The sequence below is a fragment of the Blennius ocellaris genome (assembly GCF_963422515.1).
Source record: "Blennius ocellaris genome assembly, contig: SCAFFOLD_301, whole genome shotgun sequence".
NCBI classification, from domain to species: domain Eukaryota; kingdom Metazoa; phylum Chordata; class Actinopteri; order Blenniiformes; family Blenniidae; genus Blennius; species Blennius ocellaris.
The window spans coordinates 724-21,056 of record NW_027662283.1 but is presented as its reverse complement, the minus strand read 5'-3'; the positions used below and the strand labels follow the sequence as shown (position 1 = coordinate 21,056).

The 20,333-nt window shown below is 47.9% G+C and overlaps 2 protein-coding genes across 2 annotated transcripts; one reads left to right on the top strand and one right to left on the bottom strand.

Annotated features, from left to right (window-relative positions):
• Positions 1 to 200: 200 nt before the first annotated feature.
• On the bottom strand, positions 201 to 8,802 carry atp5fa1 (ATP synthase F1 subunit alpha). Its single transcript, XM_080521334.1, has 11 exons — positions 8,671 to 8,802; positions 7,882 to 7,957; positions 7,617 to 7,786; positions 5,868 to 6,041; positions 2,805 to 2,971; positions 2,142 to 2,442; positions 1,664 to 1,888; positions 1,398 to 1,505; positions 662 to 806; positions 436 to 586; positions 201 to 364 (listed from the first exon to the last, which is right to left on the bottom strand). Exons 1-11 carry the CDS (start codon positions 8,728 to 8,730, stop codon positions 286 to 288), a joined length of 1,656 nt encoding a protein of 551 aa, XP_080377460.1. The 5' UTR covers positions 8,731 to 8,802; the 3' UTR covers positions 201 to 285.
• A 1,460-nt stretch (positions 8,803 to 10,262) lies between these two features.
• On the top strand, positions 10,263 to 18,347 carry ark2n (arkadia (rnf111) N-terminal like PKA signaling regulator 2n). Its single transcript, XM_080521333.1, has 3 exons — positions 10,263 to 10,477; positions 12,857 to 13,744; positions 17,501 to 18,347. Exons 2-3 carry the CDS (start codon positions 12,922 to 12,924, stop codon positions 17,887 to 17,889), a joined length of 1,212 nt encoding a protein of 403 aa, XP_080377459.1. The 5' UTR covers positions 10,263 to 10,477; positions 12,857 to 12,921; the 3' UTR covers positions 17,890 to 18,347.
• Positions 18,348 to 20,333: the final 1,986 nt, after the last annotated feature.

Genomic DNA, 20,333 nt, shown 5'->3' with positions numbered 1-20,333 from the left:
TTGTAATGAGGTGAACGTGATGTAACTGCTCAGTGGAAAGTTAAAACAAGATCACTGCGTCTGGAGGTTAGTTTAGTTTAGTGGAGCTGCGTCACGGTGGAACTTTGACTTTCATGTTGTTTTGGTACTTTTACAGGATGAAACTGACCTTAAACAGCTTGAGAGTCGCAGGAAGAGCGGAAGAACGAGCTGCGATCATATAAAGACCGTTGGAGTATTTTATTCTCTGTACAGTAAAGATCAAAGCCACTTGAATTCTTCTAAGTTCAAAGTACGGCCTGAACGCTACTCGAAGCCGGACAGGAAGGTCAAGACGATCTGCTTCAGTTTGGTGTCCGACGCCTCGGAGATTTGACCGTCGGCCCTGCGGGAGACAAAGGAAGAGTTACTTTTATTGTGAAGGGCCGTGGGGGGGGGGGGGTGGGCGTGACGTGCCTGATGGCGGCCAGCAGGTCCTGGTGCTGACTCAGGATGTGCTGCAGGAAGGCCTTCTCGAACTTGGTGATCTTGCTGGGCTCCATCTTGTCCAGGTGGCCGCGCACGCCGGCGTAGATGACGGTCACCTGCTCCTCGATGGCCATCGGCGCTGCGGGGCGGGGCGAGGCACGTGAGAGGGGGCGGCGGCGAGGGGGAGGAGCTGGAGGGGGGCGGGGCTACTCACAGTACTGGCCCTGCTTCAGCAGCTCCGTCAGCCGGACGCCGCGGTTCAGCAGCTGCTGCGTGGCGGCGTCCAGGTCGGAGCCGAACTGGGCGAAGGCGGCCACCTCGCGGTACTGGGCCAGCTCCAGCTTCATGGTGCCGGCCACCTGGCGGGGGAGGGGCCAGTGAGAACCACCAGGAGACAAGCGGGCCTGTCGGTGAACACCCGGCCTGCAGAGCGTCACGACTCCTGGACTGGTTCAGCTGTGAACTTCTATTATCGATCCTACAACCGTCATCGGTTAGCTGGTTCATGACTTCTACCGTCATCGGTTAGCTGGTTCATGACTTCTACCGTCATCGGTTAGCTGGTTCATGACTTCTACCGTCATCGGTTAGCTGGTTCATGACTTCTACCGCCATCGGTTAGCTGGTTCATGACTTCTACCGCCATCAGTTAGCTGGTTCATGACTTCTACCGTCATCGGTTAGCTGGTTCATGACTTCTACCGCCATCGGTTAGCTGGTTCATGACTTCTACCGTCATCGGTTAGCTGGTTCATGACTTCTACCGGCAGTGGTACATTTTTTATGAATTATTTTCCATGGGTGTTGCAGCAGCTGCCACAGGGAGGCAGTAAGGAGGTGAGGCAGTAAGGAGCCACAGGGGGGCAGTAAGGAGGCGAGGCAGTAAGGAGCCACAGGGGGGCAGTAAGGAGGCAGTAAGGAACCACAGTGGGACCAGACCGTGAACCGACCTGCTTCATGGCCCTGGTCTGAGCAGCCGATCCGACCCGGGACACCGACAGACCCACGTTGATGGCCGGACGGATTCCTTTGTAGAACAACTCCGTCTCCAGAAAGATCTGAGGGAGGAGGAGGATGAGAGGCTGCCACCCTACGCCGCTACGCTACGCTGCTCCGGTACCGTGGCGCCGCTCCGGTACCGTAGCCCCATGGCGCCGCTCCGGTACCGTGGCGCCACTCTGGTACCGTGGCCCCGTGGCGCCGTGGCGCCGCTCACCTGCCCGTCGGTGATGGAGATGACGTTGGTGGGGATGTAGGCCGACACGTCTCCGGCCTGCGTCTCGATGACGGGCAGCGCCGTCAGCGAGCCGCCGCCAAAGTTGTCGTTCATCTTGGCGGCTCTTTCCAGCAGACGGGAGTGAAGGTAGAACACGTCTCCGGGGTACGCCTCGCGGCCGGGGGGGCGGCGCAGCAGCAGGGACATCTGGCGGTAGGCCACGGCCTGAGGGGGACAGCAGTGAGACCAGGCTGAGGATGACCCTACCCTGACCCTGACCCTACCCTAACCCTGACCCGCAGTGAGACCAGGCTGAGGATGACCCTACCCCTAGCCCTAACCCCGATCCCCAGTTAGACAAGGCTAACCCTAACCTAACCCTACCCCTACCCCTACCCCAGTTAGACGAGGCTAACCCTACCCGTACCCCTAACCCAGTTAGACGAGGCTAACCCTACCCCCCCATTCCCAGCCTCACCTGTTTGGACAGGTCGTCGTAGATGATGAGGGCGTGCTTGCCGTTGTCCCTGAAGTACTCGCCCATGGAGCATCCGGAGTAGGGCGCCAGGTACTGCAGCGGCGCGGCGTCGGAGGCCGTGGCCGACACCACGATGGTGTACTTCATGGCGTCGGCGTCCGTCAGCCTCTTGACCAGCTGCGCCACGGTGGACCTCTTCTGGCCGATGGCCACGTAGATGCAGTACAGCTTCTTCTTCTCGTCCGTCCCGTCGTTGAAGCGCTTCTGGTTGATGATGGTGTCGATGGCGATGGCGGTTTTACTGCGGCGGCACAGACGCAGGTTCAGGAGTCTGACAGTCATGTGACTCATGTGGAGTTCAACAACCTTAACTAACCCTGACCTTAACTAACCCTAACCCTGTCCCACAGTGACCCTGTCCAGAACCAACCTTAAACCTAACCAACTATAATCCCAACTAACCCTGACCCTAACTAACCATGACTAACCCTGACCCCAACTAACCCTGACCCCAACCAACCCTGACCCTAACTAACCCTGACCTTAACTAACCCTGACCTTAACTAACCCTGACCAAACGGATGGAAGCAGAGTGTGAGAAAACAAAAAGTCAGATCAAAGTGCAGCTGCTTTGATCACCATGTGAAGCCCCTCCCCTCTCACCCAGTCTGCCGGTCTCCAATGATGAGTTCTCTCTGGCCGCGGCCGATGGGCACCAGGCTGTCCACGGCCTTGATGCCGGTCTGCATGGGCTCCCTGACAGAGATGCGGGGGATGATGCCGGGGGCCTTCAGGCCCACGCGCCGCCGCACCGTGGAGCCGAGCGGACCCTGAGCGAAGCAAACATGGCCGCAGGCGGCGGGTGAGCGTCGGATTCCCACCGGAGGCCGGGTTCCAGGGAAACGTGTCAATGTGGACTTATGAGGTGCTGGTTCAGAATCCAGTTCAGCAGACAAACAACCTCAAATGTTCTTTAGGTTGTTGAGGCGCCTAAGAAAAACTATGTGTCATAAAGAAAAACTACGTGTCATAAAGAAAAACTACGTGTCATAAAGAAAAACTATGTCATAAAGAAAAACTACGTGTCATAAAGAAAAACTACGTGTCATAAAGAAAAACTACGTGTCATAAAGAAAAACTACGTGTCATAAAGAAAAACTATGTCATAAAGAAAAACTGTCATAAAGAAAAACTACGCGTCATAAAGAAAAACTATGTATCATAAAGAAAACCTACGTGTCATAAAGAAAACCTACGTGTCATAATGAAAAACTACGTGTCATAAAGAAAACCTACGTGTCATAAAGAAAACCTACGTGTCATAATGAAAAACTATGTGTCAAAGAAAAACTACGTGTCATAATGAAAAACTACGTGTCATAAAGAAAACCTACGTGTCATAAAGAAAACCTACGTGTCATAATGAAAAACTACGTGTCAAAGAAAAACTACGTGTCATAAAGAAAAACTACGTGTCATAAAGAAAAACTACGTATCATAAAGAAAAACTACGTATCATAAAGAAAAACTACGTATCATAAAGAAAACCTACGTGTCAAAGAAAAACTACGTGTCATAAAGAAAACCTACGTGTCATAAAGAAAACCTACGTGTCATAAAGAAAACCTACGTGTCATAAAGAAAACCTACGTGTCATAAAGAAAACCTACGTGTCATAAAGAAAACCTACGTGTCAAAGAAAACCTACGTGTCAAAGAAAAACTACGTGTCAAAGAAAAACTACGTGTCATAAAGTAAAACTACGTGTCATAAAGAAAAACTACGTGTCATAAAGAAAACCTACGTGTCATAAAGAAAACCTACGTGTCATAAAGAAAAACTAAGTGTCATAAAGAAAACCTACGTGTCATAAAGAAAAACTACGTGTCATAAAGAAAAACTACGTGTCATAAAGAAAACCTACGTGTCAAAGAAAAACTATGTGTCATAAAGAAAAACTATGCGTCATATTGAAAAACTACGTATCATAAAGAAAACCTGTGTCATAAAGTAAAACTACGTGTCATAAAGAAAACCTACGTGTCATAAAGAAAACCTACGTGTCATAATGAAAAACTACTTGTCAAAGAAAAACTACGTGTCAAAGAAAAACTACGTGTCATAAAGAAAACCTGCGTGTCATAAAGAAAAACTAAGTGTCATAAAGAAAAACTACGTGTCAAAGAAAAACTACGTGTCAAAGAAAAACTACGTATCATAAAGAAAAACTACGTATCATAAAGAAAAACTACGTGTCATAAAGAAAACCTACGTGTCATAAAGAAAAACTACGTGTCATAAAGAAAAACTACGTGTCATAAAGAAAACCTACGTGTCATAAAGAAAACCTACGTGTCATAAAGAAAACCTACGTGTCATAAAGAAAAACTACGTGTCATAAAGAAAAACTACGTATAATAAAGAAAAACTACGTGTCATAAAGTAAAACTACGTGTCATAAAGAAAAACTACGTGTCATAAAGAAAACCTACGTGTCATAAAGAAAAACTAAGTGTCATAAAGAAAACCTACGTGTCATAAAGAAAAACTACGTGTCATAAAGAAAAACTACGTGTCATAAAGAAAACCTACGTGTCAAAGAAAAACTACGTGTCATAAAGAAAAACTATGCGTCATATTGAAAAACTACGTATCATAAAGAAAACCTGTGTCATAAAGTAAAACTACGTGTCATAAAGAAAACCTACGTGTCATAAAGAAAACCTACGTGTCATAATGAAAAACTACTTGTCAAAGAAAAACTACGTGTCAAAGAAAAACTACGTGTCATAAAGAAAACCTGCGTGTCATAAAGAAAAACTACGTATCATAAAGAAAAACTACGTATCATAAAGAAAAACTACGTGTCATAAAGAAAACCTACGTGTCATAAAGAAAAACTACGTGTCATAAAGAAAAACTACGTATCATAAAGAAAACCTACGTGTCATAAAGAAAAACTACGTGTCATAAAGAAAACCTACGTGTCATAAAGAAAACCTACGTGTCATAAAGAAAAACTACGTGTCATAAAGAAAAACTACGTATAATAAAGAAAACCTACGTGTCATAAAGTAAAACTACGTGTCATAAAGAAAAACTACGTGTCATAAAGAAAACCTACGTGTCATAAAGAAAAACTACGTATAATAAAGAAAACCTACGTGTCATAAAGAAAACCTACGTGTCATAAAGAAAACCTACGTGTCATAAAGAAAAACTACGTGTCATAAAGAAAAACTAAGTGTCATAAAGAAAACCTACGTGTCATAAAGAAAAACTACGTGTCATAAAGAAAAACTACGTGTCATAAAGAAAACCTACGTGTCAAAGAAAAACTACGTGTCATAAAGAAAACCTACGTGTCATAAAGAAAAACTACGTGTCATAAAGAAAACGACCACAATCGACATAAATCCAACGTTAAACACATTCTGGTGCCAAACGGTGAAGGTTGGTAGAAATCTGGACTATTTCCTGGTTCCACCAGAACTCTGACGGTTCAAACCTGAGAACTGAACTGGGGTTTGAAACATTCACCATACCTTCACATCCACCATACCTTCACATCCACCATACCTTCACATCCACCATACCTTCACATTCACCATACCTTCACATCCACCATACCTTCACATCCACCATACCTTCACATCCACCATACCTTCACCATACCTTCACATCCACCATACCTTCACATCCACCATACCCTCACATCCACCCTACCTTCCCATCGATGGCGTTCCCCAGCGCGTCCACCACGCGGCCCAGCAGCTCTTCGCCCACCGGCACGTCCACGATGGCGCCGGTTCTCTTCACGATGTCGCCCTCCTTGATCAGCTTGTCGTTACCAAACACCACCACGCCCACGTTGTCGGGCTCCAGGTTCAGGGACATTCCCTGCAGGACGGAACCTTCTACTGAGGACGGAACGTTCTACTGAGGACGGAGCGTTCTACTGAGGACGGAGAATTCATCATGTCCACCTGCACTATTATTATCATTATAATCATCATCACTATTATTATTATCATTATTATTATCATTATAATCATCATCACTATTATTATCATTATAATCATCATCACTATTATTATTATCATTATAATCATCATCACTATTATTATCATTATAATCATCATCACTATTATTATCATTATAATCATCATCACTATTATTATTATCATTATTATTATCATTATAATCATCATCACTATTATTATCATTATTATTATCATTATCATTATTATTATTAGCATTATAATCATCATCATCACTATTATTATCATCATCATTATTATCATCATCATTATCATTATTATTATCATTATCATTATTAACATTATAATCATCATCATCACTATTATTATCATCATTATTATTATCATCATCATTATCATTATTATTATCATCATTATTATGAAACCATCAATGACAGTCTGCTTTCTAAACCCTCTTTTATACCAAAACATTCCAAGTGAAAATACACCGTTTGTTTTCAGAAAAGAAAAGCTTCACGTTTAGAACTTTTACAAAACGATTGTGTTTACATGTTGGTCCACTAGTGGGTGCTGTTTAGTTTTAGTACTGAGAACACACACACCAAGTTGGATTGTTACTACGGTGACTGTCACAATAAAAGTACCAAGTTCGATTGTTATCACGGTGACTGTCACAATAAAACCACCAAGTTGGATTGTTACTACGGTGACTGTCACAATAAAAGTACCAAGTTGGATTGTTACTACGGTGACTGTCACAATAAAACCACCAAGTTGGATTGTTACTACGGTGACTGTCACAATAAAAGTACCAAGTTGGATTGTTATCACGGTGACTGTCACAATAAAACCACCAAGTTGGATTGTTACTACGGTGACTGTCACAATAAAACCACCAAGTTGGATTGTTACTACGGTGACTGTCACAATAAAAGTATCAAGTTGGATTGTTATCACGGTGACTGTCACAATAAAACCACCAAGTTGGATTGTTGTTATGGTGACTGTCACAATAAAAGTACCAAGTCCAGGAGAACATGGACGGGGAGTCCTGACACCACGGAGGACACTTTGTTCTAATTGGCTCTACTGAGCATGTGCAGAACTGCTGGTTACTACTGAGCATGTGCAGAACTGCTGGTTACTACTAAGCATGTGCAGAACTACTGGTTACTACTGAGCATGTGCAGAACTACTAGTTACTAATGAGCATGTGCAGAACTGCTGGTTACTACTGAGCATGTGCAGAACTGCTGGTTACTACTGAGCATGTGCAGAAACAGTAGCAGCATTTCAGAAAAGTTAGATTTTTGCTGTTTCCACAGACAAAACATTTTCATAAAGTTTGACCCCGAGAGGCATTGAGAAAAAAAAAAGTGTTTCCCTCCATTTCCATGAATCAGTGTTTCAGAACGGTTCCTCCTCAGGAACCGTTCTCCGAGGCTCCGAGCAGAGCCGACCCCTCCAGACGCACCTTCAAGCCGGAGGAGAACTCCACCATCTCCTCCGCCTGCACGTTCCTCAGGCCGTACACCCTGGCGATGCCGTCTCCGATGGACAGGACGCGTCCCGTCTCCTCCAGGGCGGCGCCGGTGTCGGCCCCCAGGAGCTTCTCCTCCAGGATGGACGACACCTCCGCCGTGCCTGCCACGGTCAGGAGCGTTACTACCAGACACACACCAGGTAGGAACTGATCTGTTCTGACCCCAGGTGAGTGGGGACGTCCTGTGAGGACGGACCTGTCTTCTGCAGCCATGGACGAGCGGTGGACAGGTTCCTGGCTCCCACACAAGCTGCAGCAACATGTCTGGAGACCTGCCACACCGAGGGACAGACAACGTGACGTCCATGGTTCTGTATTTTACAATGACTCCCAATACGACGATGCTGTATTTCTCCATTTCTCCAGATTGAAGCTGAATCCATCAGTATTCAACGAGCCATGCAGCTTGCAAACACTCAACCTGAATCGTATAATTTTAATGTTCAATTCAAAGCAATCCAACAGAAACACTGAGTGCATGAAGATAAAGCTGACCTTCAGTGTACCTCTGTCGGGGACACCGACAACTAACAGTGCCGAATATGGAAATAACATCAATCATTTAATCAACATTAATGACCAAATAGGCTATATTACTCTATAAGACCTGACTGACAGCTCGCAGTAGCTCTGAGGCCCCGTGTTTCCGATTAACTGGTTCCCGTGTTAACTGGTGACCAGCCTCCTGTCGCGGTTCCTGCTCGTAACAGCAGGTCCTGATCTGTCCCGGTGAACACCGTATGAACGCATTAACAACATCGTTTTAATGTGTCGTACATTTGTGAGTCTTATTTCAACGCGTGTCGTTACTAGCAGCAACGCTAGCGGAAGTCGAGCACCAGTTAACAGGGGTGCCAGTTAATCCGAAACACCGGTGAAGGGCCCGGTGCCCTCTGCCTGCAGCGAGACGCTTCCCTGCGAATAAAACCACATTTCCCCGTCCCGGTGATAAACGTGGGCCCAGAGAGACCCCGGGGGGCCTCACCAGTCCAGCCCTCCGGGGCAGGGCGCGGGCCAGGGCCGCGGCGACGCGAACGGACAGCATGTCGGTGCGGTGAGGACTGGATGTTGCTCCCGGACCGGAACGAGAAGGACGGGGGCCTGGCGGCGCGCGCTGAATACGTCACTGCGACCGGAAGTTATTCTAGACACTGGTTTTCTTGAATCATATTGTGTTGTATCATATTGTATCGTATTGTATCATATTGTATTGTATTGTATTGTATCATATTGTATCGCATTGTATCATATTGTATTGTATTGTATTGTATTGTATCGTATCATATTGTATTGTATCATATTGTATTGTATTGTATTGTATCATATTGTATCGCATTGTATCATATTGTATTGTATTGTATTGTATTGTATCGTATCATATTGTATCGTATCATATTGTATTGTATTGTATCATATTGTATTGTATTGTATTGTATTGTATCGTATCATATTGTATTGTATCGTATCATATTGTATCGTATTGTATCATATTGTATTGTATTGTATTGTATTGTATCGTATCATATTGTATTGTATCGTATCATATTGTATTGTATTGTATCATATTGTATCGCATTGTATCATATTGTATCGCATTGTATCATATTGTATTGTATTGTATTGTATTGTATCGTATCATATTGTATTGTATCGTATCATATTGTATCGTATTGTATCATATTGTATTGTATTGTATTGTATTGTATCGTATCATATTGTATTGTATCGTATCATATTGTATTGTATTGTATCATATTGTATCGCATTGTATCATATTGTATTGTATTGTATTGTATTGTATCGTATCATATTGTATTGTATCATATTGTATTGTATCATATAGTATCGTATTGTATCATATTGTATTGTATTGTATTGTATCATATTGTATTGCATTGTATCATATTGTATTGTATTGTATTGTATTGTATTGTATTGTATCGTATCATATTGTATTGTATCATATTGTATTGTATCATATTGTATTGTATCATATTGTATCGTATTGTATTGTATTGTATTGTATCGTATCATATTGTATTGTATTGTATTGTATTGTATTGTATTGTATCGTATCATATTGTATTGTATTGTATTGTATCATATTGTATCGTATCATATTGTATTGTATTGTATTGTATTGTATTGTATTGTATCGTATCATATTGTATTGTATCATATTGTATTGTATTGTATTGTATTGTATCATATTGTATTGTATCATATTGTATTGTATTGTATTCCGTGTGCCTTCATTTTCTCATTTCTTTCTTATGTAATATTAATGTCATATGGTGTGCTATCTTGTGTGCTATTTTCATTATGTATGTTCTTGATTTTTATTTCTATTCTTCCATCCCATAAAAAACTGTTGTTGAGAAGGTACGTAAGACATTTGACTGCACATGCTCGTTAGTAACCCTAACCCTTAACCCTTAACCCTAGTTGTTTGTGACAAACAAAGGACTTGACTTGATATTGTGTTTCCCATGCTGCAGGAGCGCCTCCTGGGCGCCGGGGGGCGCTGTCCAGTAAAGACCGGACCGGAAGTGGTGCCTGTAGCTTTGTGAACGACATTTTAAACGCAGCTAACGGCTAACTGCTAACGGCTAGCGGAGCGGCGAGCGGACTGCGCAAAAAAGCCCCCCAAAAAAACCCCACCTTCCATTTCTCAGCAAGTATCGCGCTTCCAGCGGAGCCTCGTTTCTGCCCCGCCGGCCAGGAAGCTCGCAGACCCCCGAAGATGTGGACAAGTCGGTCGCTGGGAGAAGAAAAGCGCCAGTAACGCCGCGGTGAGGGTGTTTTAATGCTACGTTGGGTGTCATCTCGTTAGCCTAGCCGCTGATATTAAACCTCCACCGCACAGATTCCAGCTTCCATTTAAAGCTTCCAGCCGCGCAGCTGTTCTGCAGCCGGGATGTTTTATTTTAAAACCGTGAGCAGCGGGCCTGGTGGCTGAAGTTGGCGGCGGCGAGGCTCGAGGCGAGGCTTCGCTCCACTACGCAGTGAAGCAGCGAGTTAGCCTCGGCTAGCAGCGGCCAGTTAGTCATTGATGGAAACTCTTCCAACAAATCCATTAATTCGTCATTAACACTCGAGAAATGCTCCTGTAGGTTGAGTTAAAACACAGCAAGTGGATTGGTCCTGAAGAAAGTCTGTCCTTCTCGCGTATTTAAACCGTTTGCTGCCTTTTGAGAGTGAACAGTTTTTGTGCAGCACTTTAAAACGGGACAGTTTGTTCTCAGTGTGCTTTTTCATGAAGCAGCAATTTTTATAAAATTGCATGCATTTACCTGTCTCTGAAAATGAACATTGCATTTGCTGTAGAATTTCAAATATATATTGTTTGGCGTTTATATTCATCAGTGTTTATTTGACATCCAGGTGTTTTTATAATGAATATATTCATGCACTAATGTTATAGTCTTTGTAAATTTGTTGGTCAGGCCTGTCAATTATTTTGTAACGAAACCCCACATTCATGTGCGTAGAGAACCGCACACTTTAAACATTAACAGTGGGAGAACACAGAATAACAAGTTGGATTGTTATTCCAGTGGCTGTCAAAATAAAAGTACCATTCCAGAAGAGCGTGGACTGGGAGTCATGACACCCCGGAGGACGTTGTTCTCATTGACTCCACTGAGCATGTGCAGAACAAGCCGTTGCCACGGCAATGGTCCACATGACCAGTAGCAGCATTTCAGAACAGTCTTTTCAAAACATTGTACCACGTAAGCCGTTTTCACAATGTTGCATTTCCAGTGGTTAATCGCACCGTCGTCGTGTAAACGGACAAGACACTCAAGTTTCCATTTTCACTCCAACGTTGCGTCACATTCAGCAGTTCTGCACGAAGGAAACTTAATAGAAAATGTTACTACTTGCAGTCAGACGGCAGCTAAAACGATCGCTGTGCACAGAAGTGCTAAGCTTGCAGTTTGCATGTCACACCACTAGTTACTGATGGTTTTTTGGGATTATGAGCTCACACACACACACACACACACACACACACAGAACAGTACGATGTAAACGTTAAGTTTTCTTCATCATGAAAAGCCCGTCTAAGCTAAACATGCAGACTGGCAGTCTTCTGTTAACCTTCTGCTTCCATTATGTGCGATCGTCCCATTAAGGCAGCTTGAGAGCACGACCTCTGGTGACCTCTGGGGGCAGTACAGTTCACGTTAAGGCAGCTTGAGAGCACGACCTCTGGTGACCTCTGGGGGCAGTACAGTTCACGTTAAGGCAGCTTGAGAGCACGACCTCTGGTGACCTCTGGGGGCAGTACAGTTCACGTGCGCCCAGCAGCAGGAACAAGAAGAACAGAGGTGGTGGATGAATAAAGCAAACGTCTGAAGGAGCCTCAGTAAAGTGACTGTTGAAGGACCGTTGATCTTGAGTGTCGCTGGACTGGAGGCACAAGATCTGGAGGCGGCGGACCAGAGTCCTGACGGTCTGAAGGCACTGACCACGTCTAGAACGTGTGTGAATAAAGAGATCATCTCTCTATTGGCTGGATGTAAACGTCTGTTTCCCGTGACGGTCGTAGTGCAGTCCCAGCCTTTCACAAGCCTCGTCCCGGTTCACCTGGACTCACAGAGCACAGGGTTTGACAACGTCAACAACTGGACCTCTTGTGAGTCCAGGTCCTGAACAGGCCACGTTGGCCTGGACCGTCGCCTCCAGCAGCAAGTAGAGCTCTGAGACGTCGGGGACCTCAGGCTACAGTTTCACAACCTCATCAAGCAAGAATGCTAAACTTTCCTGGTGTTTTAAGTTCCGTTCACACAACAACGGTGCTCGGCGCCTCTGAAGTGCAATGTTTTGCAAAGCGCTTCCCAGGTAGAACGTTTTCAAAATGCTAAGACTGTAGAAAGCGAGGAAAACACAACTTTTCAGAATTGCTGCTAGAAGAACGTCCGTGTACTTCCTTTATGGACGCTTCTGGCATCACGTTGTCTGCACTCCTGCAACACCCACTAGTGGCCAGCATGTGAACTGCAATCACCGTATCAATGCAAGGCTTTTCACTCCACTTGAATAAACCTTGACTATTGATTGATTTGAAGTGTTTCATACAGTTTCTAACACATGGCCTTCTTGTTTGTTTTGAACTCTTCTTTTCAAAGCGTGTGGACCAGTGACGTTGTGCCTCTGCTCCTCAGGTGAGAACCCGTCCAGGCACATTGGTCCAGGGCGGCTGGACCCGCGGGCTCCGGGCTCCAGGAGCATGAAGATGGCGGATTCAGAGAAGGCAGAAGACTTCCTCCATGCTGGACGCCCCCAGGAGTGCCTCGACGGAGCGCAGTCGGCCCACGAGGAGCAGGACGAGCAGCTGAAGACGGAGACCACCACCAGTACCAGCTCCCCCCCCAGGGACAAGGAGGCGGACAGCCCCCTGGGGACGGAGGGCGAGCAGAGCCTGCTGTCCATGCCGTGCCTGATGAAGGAGCTGCGCCGCGACTCCCAGGAGTCTCAGCCCACGTCCACGGGCAGCGACAAGCCGCCGTCCCGTCACGTCTACGAGAGCGACTCGTCCAACCCCTGCATGCTGTCCCCCTCGTCCAGCGGCCACCTGGCCGACTCGGACACGCTGTCCTCCGGGGAAGACGGCGCCGCCGCCCCCGGGAGAGAGGACGGCACGGAGGCCGCCGCCGACCCCGGGCGGGCGGCGGGGACGGAGGCGTCCGGCGCCGCCCCGGGGGGCAGGAAGTCCCGGCGGTCCCGCTCGGAGAGCGAGATGCCCCCCAACGCCAAGGCCGCCAAGAAGAACCGCAGCCAGCCCGCCGCCGCCGTCGCCGCCGCGGGGGCGCAAGAAAAACAAACCAACGGCAAGCTGGGGAAGGTGAAAGGTCACCGGAGCCAGAAACACAAGGAGCGCATGCGGCTGCTGAGGCAGAAGCGCGAGGCGGCGGCGCGCAAGAAGTACAACCTGCTGCAGGACAGCAGTACCAGCGACAGCGAGCTGACGTGCGACTCCAGCACCAGCTCGTCCGACGACGAGGACGAGGACACCTCGGGGGGCAGCAAGACAATCAAGACAGATATTCCAGGTAACGTCCAGAGTCTTCACCACACCGGCACTCCCATGGGAAACCATAGCAACCACACGTCACGCGTCCAGGTCCGATGGTAGTGAAGAGGCGGGACGCCGACAGGCCGCCTGCATGACTCCGGTCCAGGAGACGAGCTAGCTGAACATTCAGTCACCATATAATCCACGGCCTGTTTGGTGTGTTGGTTCTGTCAGTCTTTTCTTTGTAGTTCCTTTTCTCACTCATCATGTGTCTCCATCGTCGTGTCATGAGATCTGCAGCGGCGCCGCTACGTCACGTTGTTGAAACTCCATCTCTTCATCTGCATGCTGGTCTCCTTCACATTCCTCCACTCATGGAGTCATGAGCCGTTCTAACCTGTAGTGGGAGCAGTGTGTATTTATACCCTCCCCCCCCCCCCCCCCCCCCCCCCCAGCTGGTGTCAGAGGGCTGCAGGGCCCGGGGCCAGCTGGAACCCAGTAGACCCCCCCCCCCCGCTCCGTCACATTCAGTCCCACCTGCTGCTTTCTGATTTCAATTCTTCTTTCTGTTTTACACCTTTCTGATGGACAGACGCCTCCGACACACTGGTGCTGAATGAGGCCCTGTTTACACCTCACGTTTCAGTCAACACACCTGTAGTTTACACCTCACGTTTCAGTCAACACACCTGTAGTTTACACTCACGTTTCAGTCAACACACCTGTAGTTTACACCTCACGTTTCAGTCAACACACCTGTAGTTTACACCTCACGTTTCAGTCAACACACCTGTAGTTTACACCTCACGTTTCAGTCAACACACCTGTAGTTTACACTCACGTTTCAGTCAACACACCTGTAGTTTACACCTCACGTTTCAGTCAACACACCTGTAGTTTACACCTCACGTTTCAGTCAACACACCTGTAGTTTACACCTCACGTTTCAGTCAACACACCTGTAGTTTACACTCACGTTTCAGTCAACACACCTGTAGTTTACACCTCACGTTTCAGTCAACACACCTGTAGTTTACACCTCACGTTTCAGTCAACACACCTGTAGTTTACACCTCACGTTTCAGTCAACACACCTGTAGTTTACACCTCACGTTTCAGTCAACACACCTGTAGTTTACACTCACGTTTCAGTCAACACACCTGTAGTTTACACTCACGTTTCAGTCAACACACCTGTAGTTTACACTCACGTTTCAGTCAACACACCTGTAGTTTACACCTCACGTTTCAGTCAACACACCTGTAGTTTACACCTCACGTTTCAGTCAACACACCTGTAGTTTACACTCACGTTTCAGTCAACACACCTGTAGTTTACACCTCACGTTTCAGTCAACACACCTGTAGTTTACACCTCACGTTTCAGTCAACACACCTGTAGTTTACACCTCACGTTTCAGTCAACACACCTGTAGTTTACACCTCACGTTTCAGTCAACACACCTGTAGTTTACACTCACGTTTCAGTCAACACACCTGTAGTTTACACCTCACGTTTCAGTCAACACACCTGTAGTTTACACCTCACGTTTCAGTCAACACACCTGTAGTTTACACTCACGTTTCAGTCAACACACCTGTAGTTTACACCTCACGTTTCAGTCAACACACCTGTAGTTTACACCTCACGTTTCAGTCAACACACCTGTAGTTTACACCTCACGTTTCAGTCAACACACCTGTAGTTTACACCTCACGTTTCAGTCAACACACCTGTAGTTTACACCTCACGTTTCAGTCAACACACCTGTAGTTTACACTCACGTTTCAGTCAACACACCTGTAGTTTACACTCACGTTTCAGTCAACACACCTGTAGTTTACACCTCACGTTTCAGTCAACACACCTGTAGTTTACACCTCACGTTTCAGTCAACACACCTGTAGTTTACCTCACGTTTCAGTCAACACACCTGTAGTTTACACTCACGTTTCAGTCAACACACCTGTAGTTTACACCTCACGTTTCAGTCAACACACCTGTAGTTTACACTCACGTTTCAGTCAACACACCTGTAGTTTACACCTCACGTTTCAGTCAACACACCTGTAGTTTACACCTCACGTTTCAGTCAACACACCTGTAGTTTACACTCACGTTTCAGTCAACACACCTGTAGTTTACACCTCACGTTTCAGTCAACACACCTGTAGTTTACACCTCACGTTTCAGTCAACACACCTGTAGTTTACACTCACGTTTCAGTCAACACACCTGTAGTTTACACTCACGTTTCAGTCAACACACCTGTAGTTTACACCTCACGTTTCAGTCAACACACCTGTAGTTTACACCTCACGTTTCAGTCAACACACCTGTAGTTTACACCTCACGTTTCAGTCAACACACCTGTAGTTTACACCTCACGTTTCAGTCAACACACCTGTAGTTTACACCTCACGTTTCAGTCAACACACCTGTAGTTTACACTCACGTTTCAGTCAACACACCTGTAGTTTACACCTCACGTTTCAGTCAACACACCTGTAGTTTACACCTCACGTTTCAGTCAACACACCTGTAGTTTACACCTCACGTTTCAGTCAACACACCTGTAGTTTACACCTCACGTTTCAGTCAACACACCTGTAGTTTACACCTCACGTTTCAGTCAACACACCTGTAGTTTACACCTCACGTTTCAGTCAACACACCTGTAGTTTACACCTCACGTTTCAGTCAACACACCTGTAGTTTACACTCACGTTTCAGTCCACACACCTGTAGCTTACACTCACGTTTCAGTCCACACACCTGTAGTTTACACCTCACGTTCACACGGCAACGTTTTGGAAAGCATGTCCGTTCCCACGGAAACACTGAAAACAAAGCAGGTTTCATAGTTTTAGTACTGAAACACACACTTGTTATCCCAGTGACTGTCAAAGTAAAACCACCAAGTTGGATTGTTATCCCAGTGACTGTCAAAGTAAAAGTGGGAGTCATGACCCCACGGAGACCACCACCATTATGACGTCTCTCTACAGAGATAGTAGAAATAGAAGCTCATGCACAATAACAGCGTTTCACAAAGGTTGCGTTTTCTCACCGTTTCCATGGAGACAGTCGGGTCGTTTTCACAAGTTCTGTCTTCAGGCAGTCCAAGTACCTTGTCGTGTACAAGTACTATAAAGTACTATAGAACGTGGTGTAAACGTGGCCTCAGTCGTGTGTGTGTGTGTGTGTGTGTGTGTGTGTGTGTGTGTGTGTGTGTGTGTGTGTGTGTGTGTGTGTGTGTGTGTGTGTGTGTGTGTGTGTGTGTGTGTGTGTGTGTGTGTGTGTGTGTGTGTGTGTGTGTGTGTGTGTGTGTGTGTGTGTGTGTGTGTGTGTGTGTGTGTGTGTGTGTGTGTGTGTGCCAGATACTTAGAGTTGGTTACATGTTTGTGTTTTGTTTTCCTGTTCAGTTCAGAGTTTGTGTTTTCATGTCAGAGTTGTCATGTGACCTCCGGCGCCATCTTGGCCGACCTGAGAACATGTGGACACTTTCCTTCCTCTGGTTTGTAGACGCTGGTTAGTGGAAGTCGTCCAGTTTAACACATCCTTCAAGTCACAGTCACCAAACATCCAGTTGCTCCCGCAGCACATGACATGTCCTCAGTCATCCTCCACATCTGGCGCACAGCCCGGCGCCTCAACTGCATGCAGTAGTCCATCAGCATGACGCGTCCAGCTGCACGTAACAGACAGAACAGATGTGCCATGTGTTGTTCCTCCCCGTCGGACGCTTCCTGCTCTGTGTTGTCTCACGGCTTGGCCTCAATGTCTTTAAAGCTGGCTTCAGACGTGCGTCGGAGCGGTCCCGGGTGGGCGCCCAGCTCCACGGGCTGCTGGACAGCGGCTCGTGGGACAGGAACGGCATCGGCAGCGTGCTGGAGGAGGCCATGACGCGCTTTGCCGTGATGCAGCGCCAGACGGAGGAGCGCTTCCGCGTGTGGATGGAGAAGCTGGCGCACCTCGACTCGGACAACGACTCGTCCAAGCGCTCCAGCGACGCCCCGGAGGGGGGGGCACCCGCCCCCGGGGGCGCGCCCCTCGCCGCCCTCCTCCTTTTTGCCGTCGTCGGAGTCGGCGGAGACCATGGCGTCCTACATGCTGGCCCGGGAGGACAACGGCCTCGCCGCCACGCCCACAAACAACAACAACAACAACGTGCTGCCTGAAGGCGTCACTCAGAACGGAAACCTGGGCGCCGCAGACCCCCTGAACGTTTAGCGTCGTGGTCAGAGCTCGCCAGGGCCTAGTTTACCGCGGGGGGGGGGGGGTCGGCAGGTCAACGTGTGACGTCACTGAACACACCGGCACAGGCTCCGCCCCCCGGCGCCCGCTGCCACCCAATCACTGTGAGAGCTAGGGACAAGTCAACTCACCTGTGTGACTTCTGCACACACACACACACACACACACACACACACACACACACACACACACACACACACACACACACACACACACACACACACACACACAGACAGTCAGGGCTTGTCGATAGACTGCAGAGTCAGGGCTCCTATTATACTGCTTATTGTATGGCTTGTTTTTTTTGTTTTTGTTTATTACACACACACACACACACACACACACACACACACACACGCGCAGGAAGCTGATTACTTAATTCATGAGTCTGTTACACGTCAACGGAGCTGAAAACTTCTCCCAAGCAGAAACGTTTCAGAAACACTTGTGACTGCGTCTCCATGGAAACGGTGGGTGGGGGGGGGGGGGACTTTTATGAAATGGCACCACAGCTGTAGTAAATATTTTGCGTGTGGTTTCATTTCACGCAGCATTTGAAAACTGCTCCGTCTTCGTGGAGGGGGGGGGGGGGATCTGTGGACATGTAACTTTTTGAAAATGGCTCCCATGTCGCGTCTTTTCCTAAAGTGTCCATTGTGTCGAAACGCTCCGACTCCTCCACACAACAGTCTGCCTGGGGCTTCACTACAACACAAGCAAGCTCGTTTCCCGCCTTCTTCCGTTTCCACACAGAGTTGCTGTGTGAACGCAGACCTCTGCAGCAACGCAGACCTGTGCAGCAACGCAGACCTGTGCAGCAACGCAGACCTCTGCAGCAACGCAGACCTGTGCAGCAGCGCAGACCTGTGCAGCAACGCAGACCTCTGCAGCAACGCAGACCTGTGCAGCAGCGCAGACCTGTGCAGCAACGCAGACCTCTGCAGCAACGCAGACCTGTGCAGCAACGCAGACCTCTGCAGCAGCGCAGACCTCTGCAGCAGCTCAGACCTCTGCAGCAGCGCAGACCTGTGCAGCAACGCAGACCTGTGCAGCAGCGCAGACCTGCGCAGCAACGCAGACCTGCGCAGCAGCGCAGCGTTTCCACTAGTGGAGGCGCGGCGGTGCAGACGGCCCCGGTCCACGGTGCTCACCGTGGCGCCGCAGCGCCGGGCGGCGTGCTGCAGCGTGTTAGCATGTGCCTTGTCATTGTGAGCTCACACTGGAGGCGCCGGCCGAGGAACCAGGTGGAACCAGGTGGAACCCTGCTGCCACCAGCAGAACCTGACCACCTTTACTTTTGGTGCCATAGCTTTACTAACGGCAGAAACTTTGAAACATAGATTCCTCTATAAATATATACGCACTATACTAACACTCCTTTCTTTCTTCTGTTGCATTTTGGGGGGAAACTGATTTAGAATAGACGTGTTTACATTTTTGCTACGGGCCGTGACCTCGGCTGCTCCTGCTGCCCCCCCACCCCCACCCCGCCCCGCCCCCACCCTACCCCCGCCCCGCCCCCACCCTAACAGTGTGTTACACCACATGAAGCGGGATCCTTCCTGTGTGCTGACCAGACCCTCAAACACCCACTAACATTTCCTCTTTAATTTATTTGCACTGGTTCCGTTCGCAGCTCCTCCTCCACCCTCCAGCTCCACCCTCCAGCTCCACCCTCCAGCTCCACCCTCCAGCTCACCCCCCCTCTGCAGTGACCCTGCCGCATGGCCCACATTTGACCCATTTTTAATTTTCTAAACTCCCTTTTAAGAGCTGTGTGCTGATGTGGGCGACGCCGTGGCCTTCTCTGGTGCACACACTCCTCCCCCCCCCCCCCCCCCCCCCCCCCCCCCCCCCCCACGTTTACATGAGGTGATGCTCTGAGGTAGAAGCTGTCAGTTCTCATCAGCAGCATGAGGGCGAGGAGATCAGCTCATCTGTTCACTAGTCACACATCCTGGTGAAATCAGTGAGGTGGTAGTGAGCAGAGATCCTGGTGAAATCAGTGAGGTGGTAGTGAGCAGAGATCCTGGTGAAATCAGTGAGGTGGTAGTGAGCAGAGACCCTGGTGAAATCAGTGAGGTGGTAGTGAGCAGAGATCCTGGTGAAATCAGTGAGGTGGTAGTGAGCAGAGGTCCTGGTGAAATCAGTGAGGTGGTAGTGAGCAGAGATCCTGGTGAAATCAGTGAGGTGGTAGTGAGCAGAGATCCTGGTGAAATCAGTGAGGGGTAGTGAGCAGAGATCCTGGTGAAATCAGTGAGGGGGTAGTGAGCAGAGATCCTGGTGAAATCAGTGAGGTGGTAGTGAGCAGAGATCCTGGTGAAATCAGTGAGGTGGTAGTGAGCAGAGACCCTGGTGAAATCAGTGA

Excerpts from the sequence above, each read along its gene's own strand:
- ark2n (XM_080521333.1), top strand. The coding sequence starts at position 12,922 with ATGAAGATGGCGGATTCAGAGAAGGCAGAAGACTTCCTCCATGCTGGA. Across the intron at positions 13,745-17,500 it reads AATCAAGACAGATATTCCAG|CTGGCTTCAGACGTGCGTCG; the intron begins GTAACGTCCAGA and ends ATGTCTTTAAAG.
- atp5fa1 (XM_080521334.1), bottom strand. The coding sequence starts at position 8,730 with ATGCTGTCCGTTCGCGTCGCCGCGGCCCTGGCCCGCGCCCTGCCCCGG. Across the intron at positions 6,042-7,616 it reads AGTTCTCCTCCGGCTTGAAG|GGAATGTCCCTGAACCTGGA; the intron begins GTGCGTCTGGAG and ends TCCGTCCTGCAG. Across the intron at positions 587-661 it reads GCTGAAGCAGGGCCAGTACT|CGCCGATGGCCATCGAGGAG; the intron begins GTGAGTAGCCCC and ends CCCGCCCCGCAG.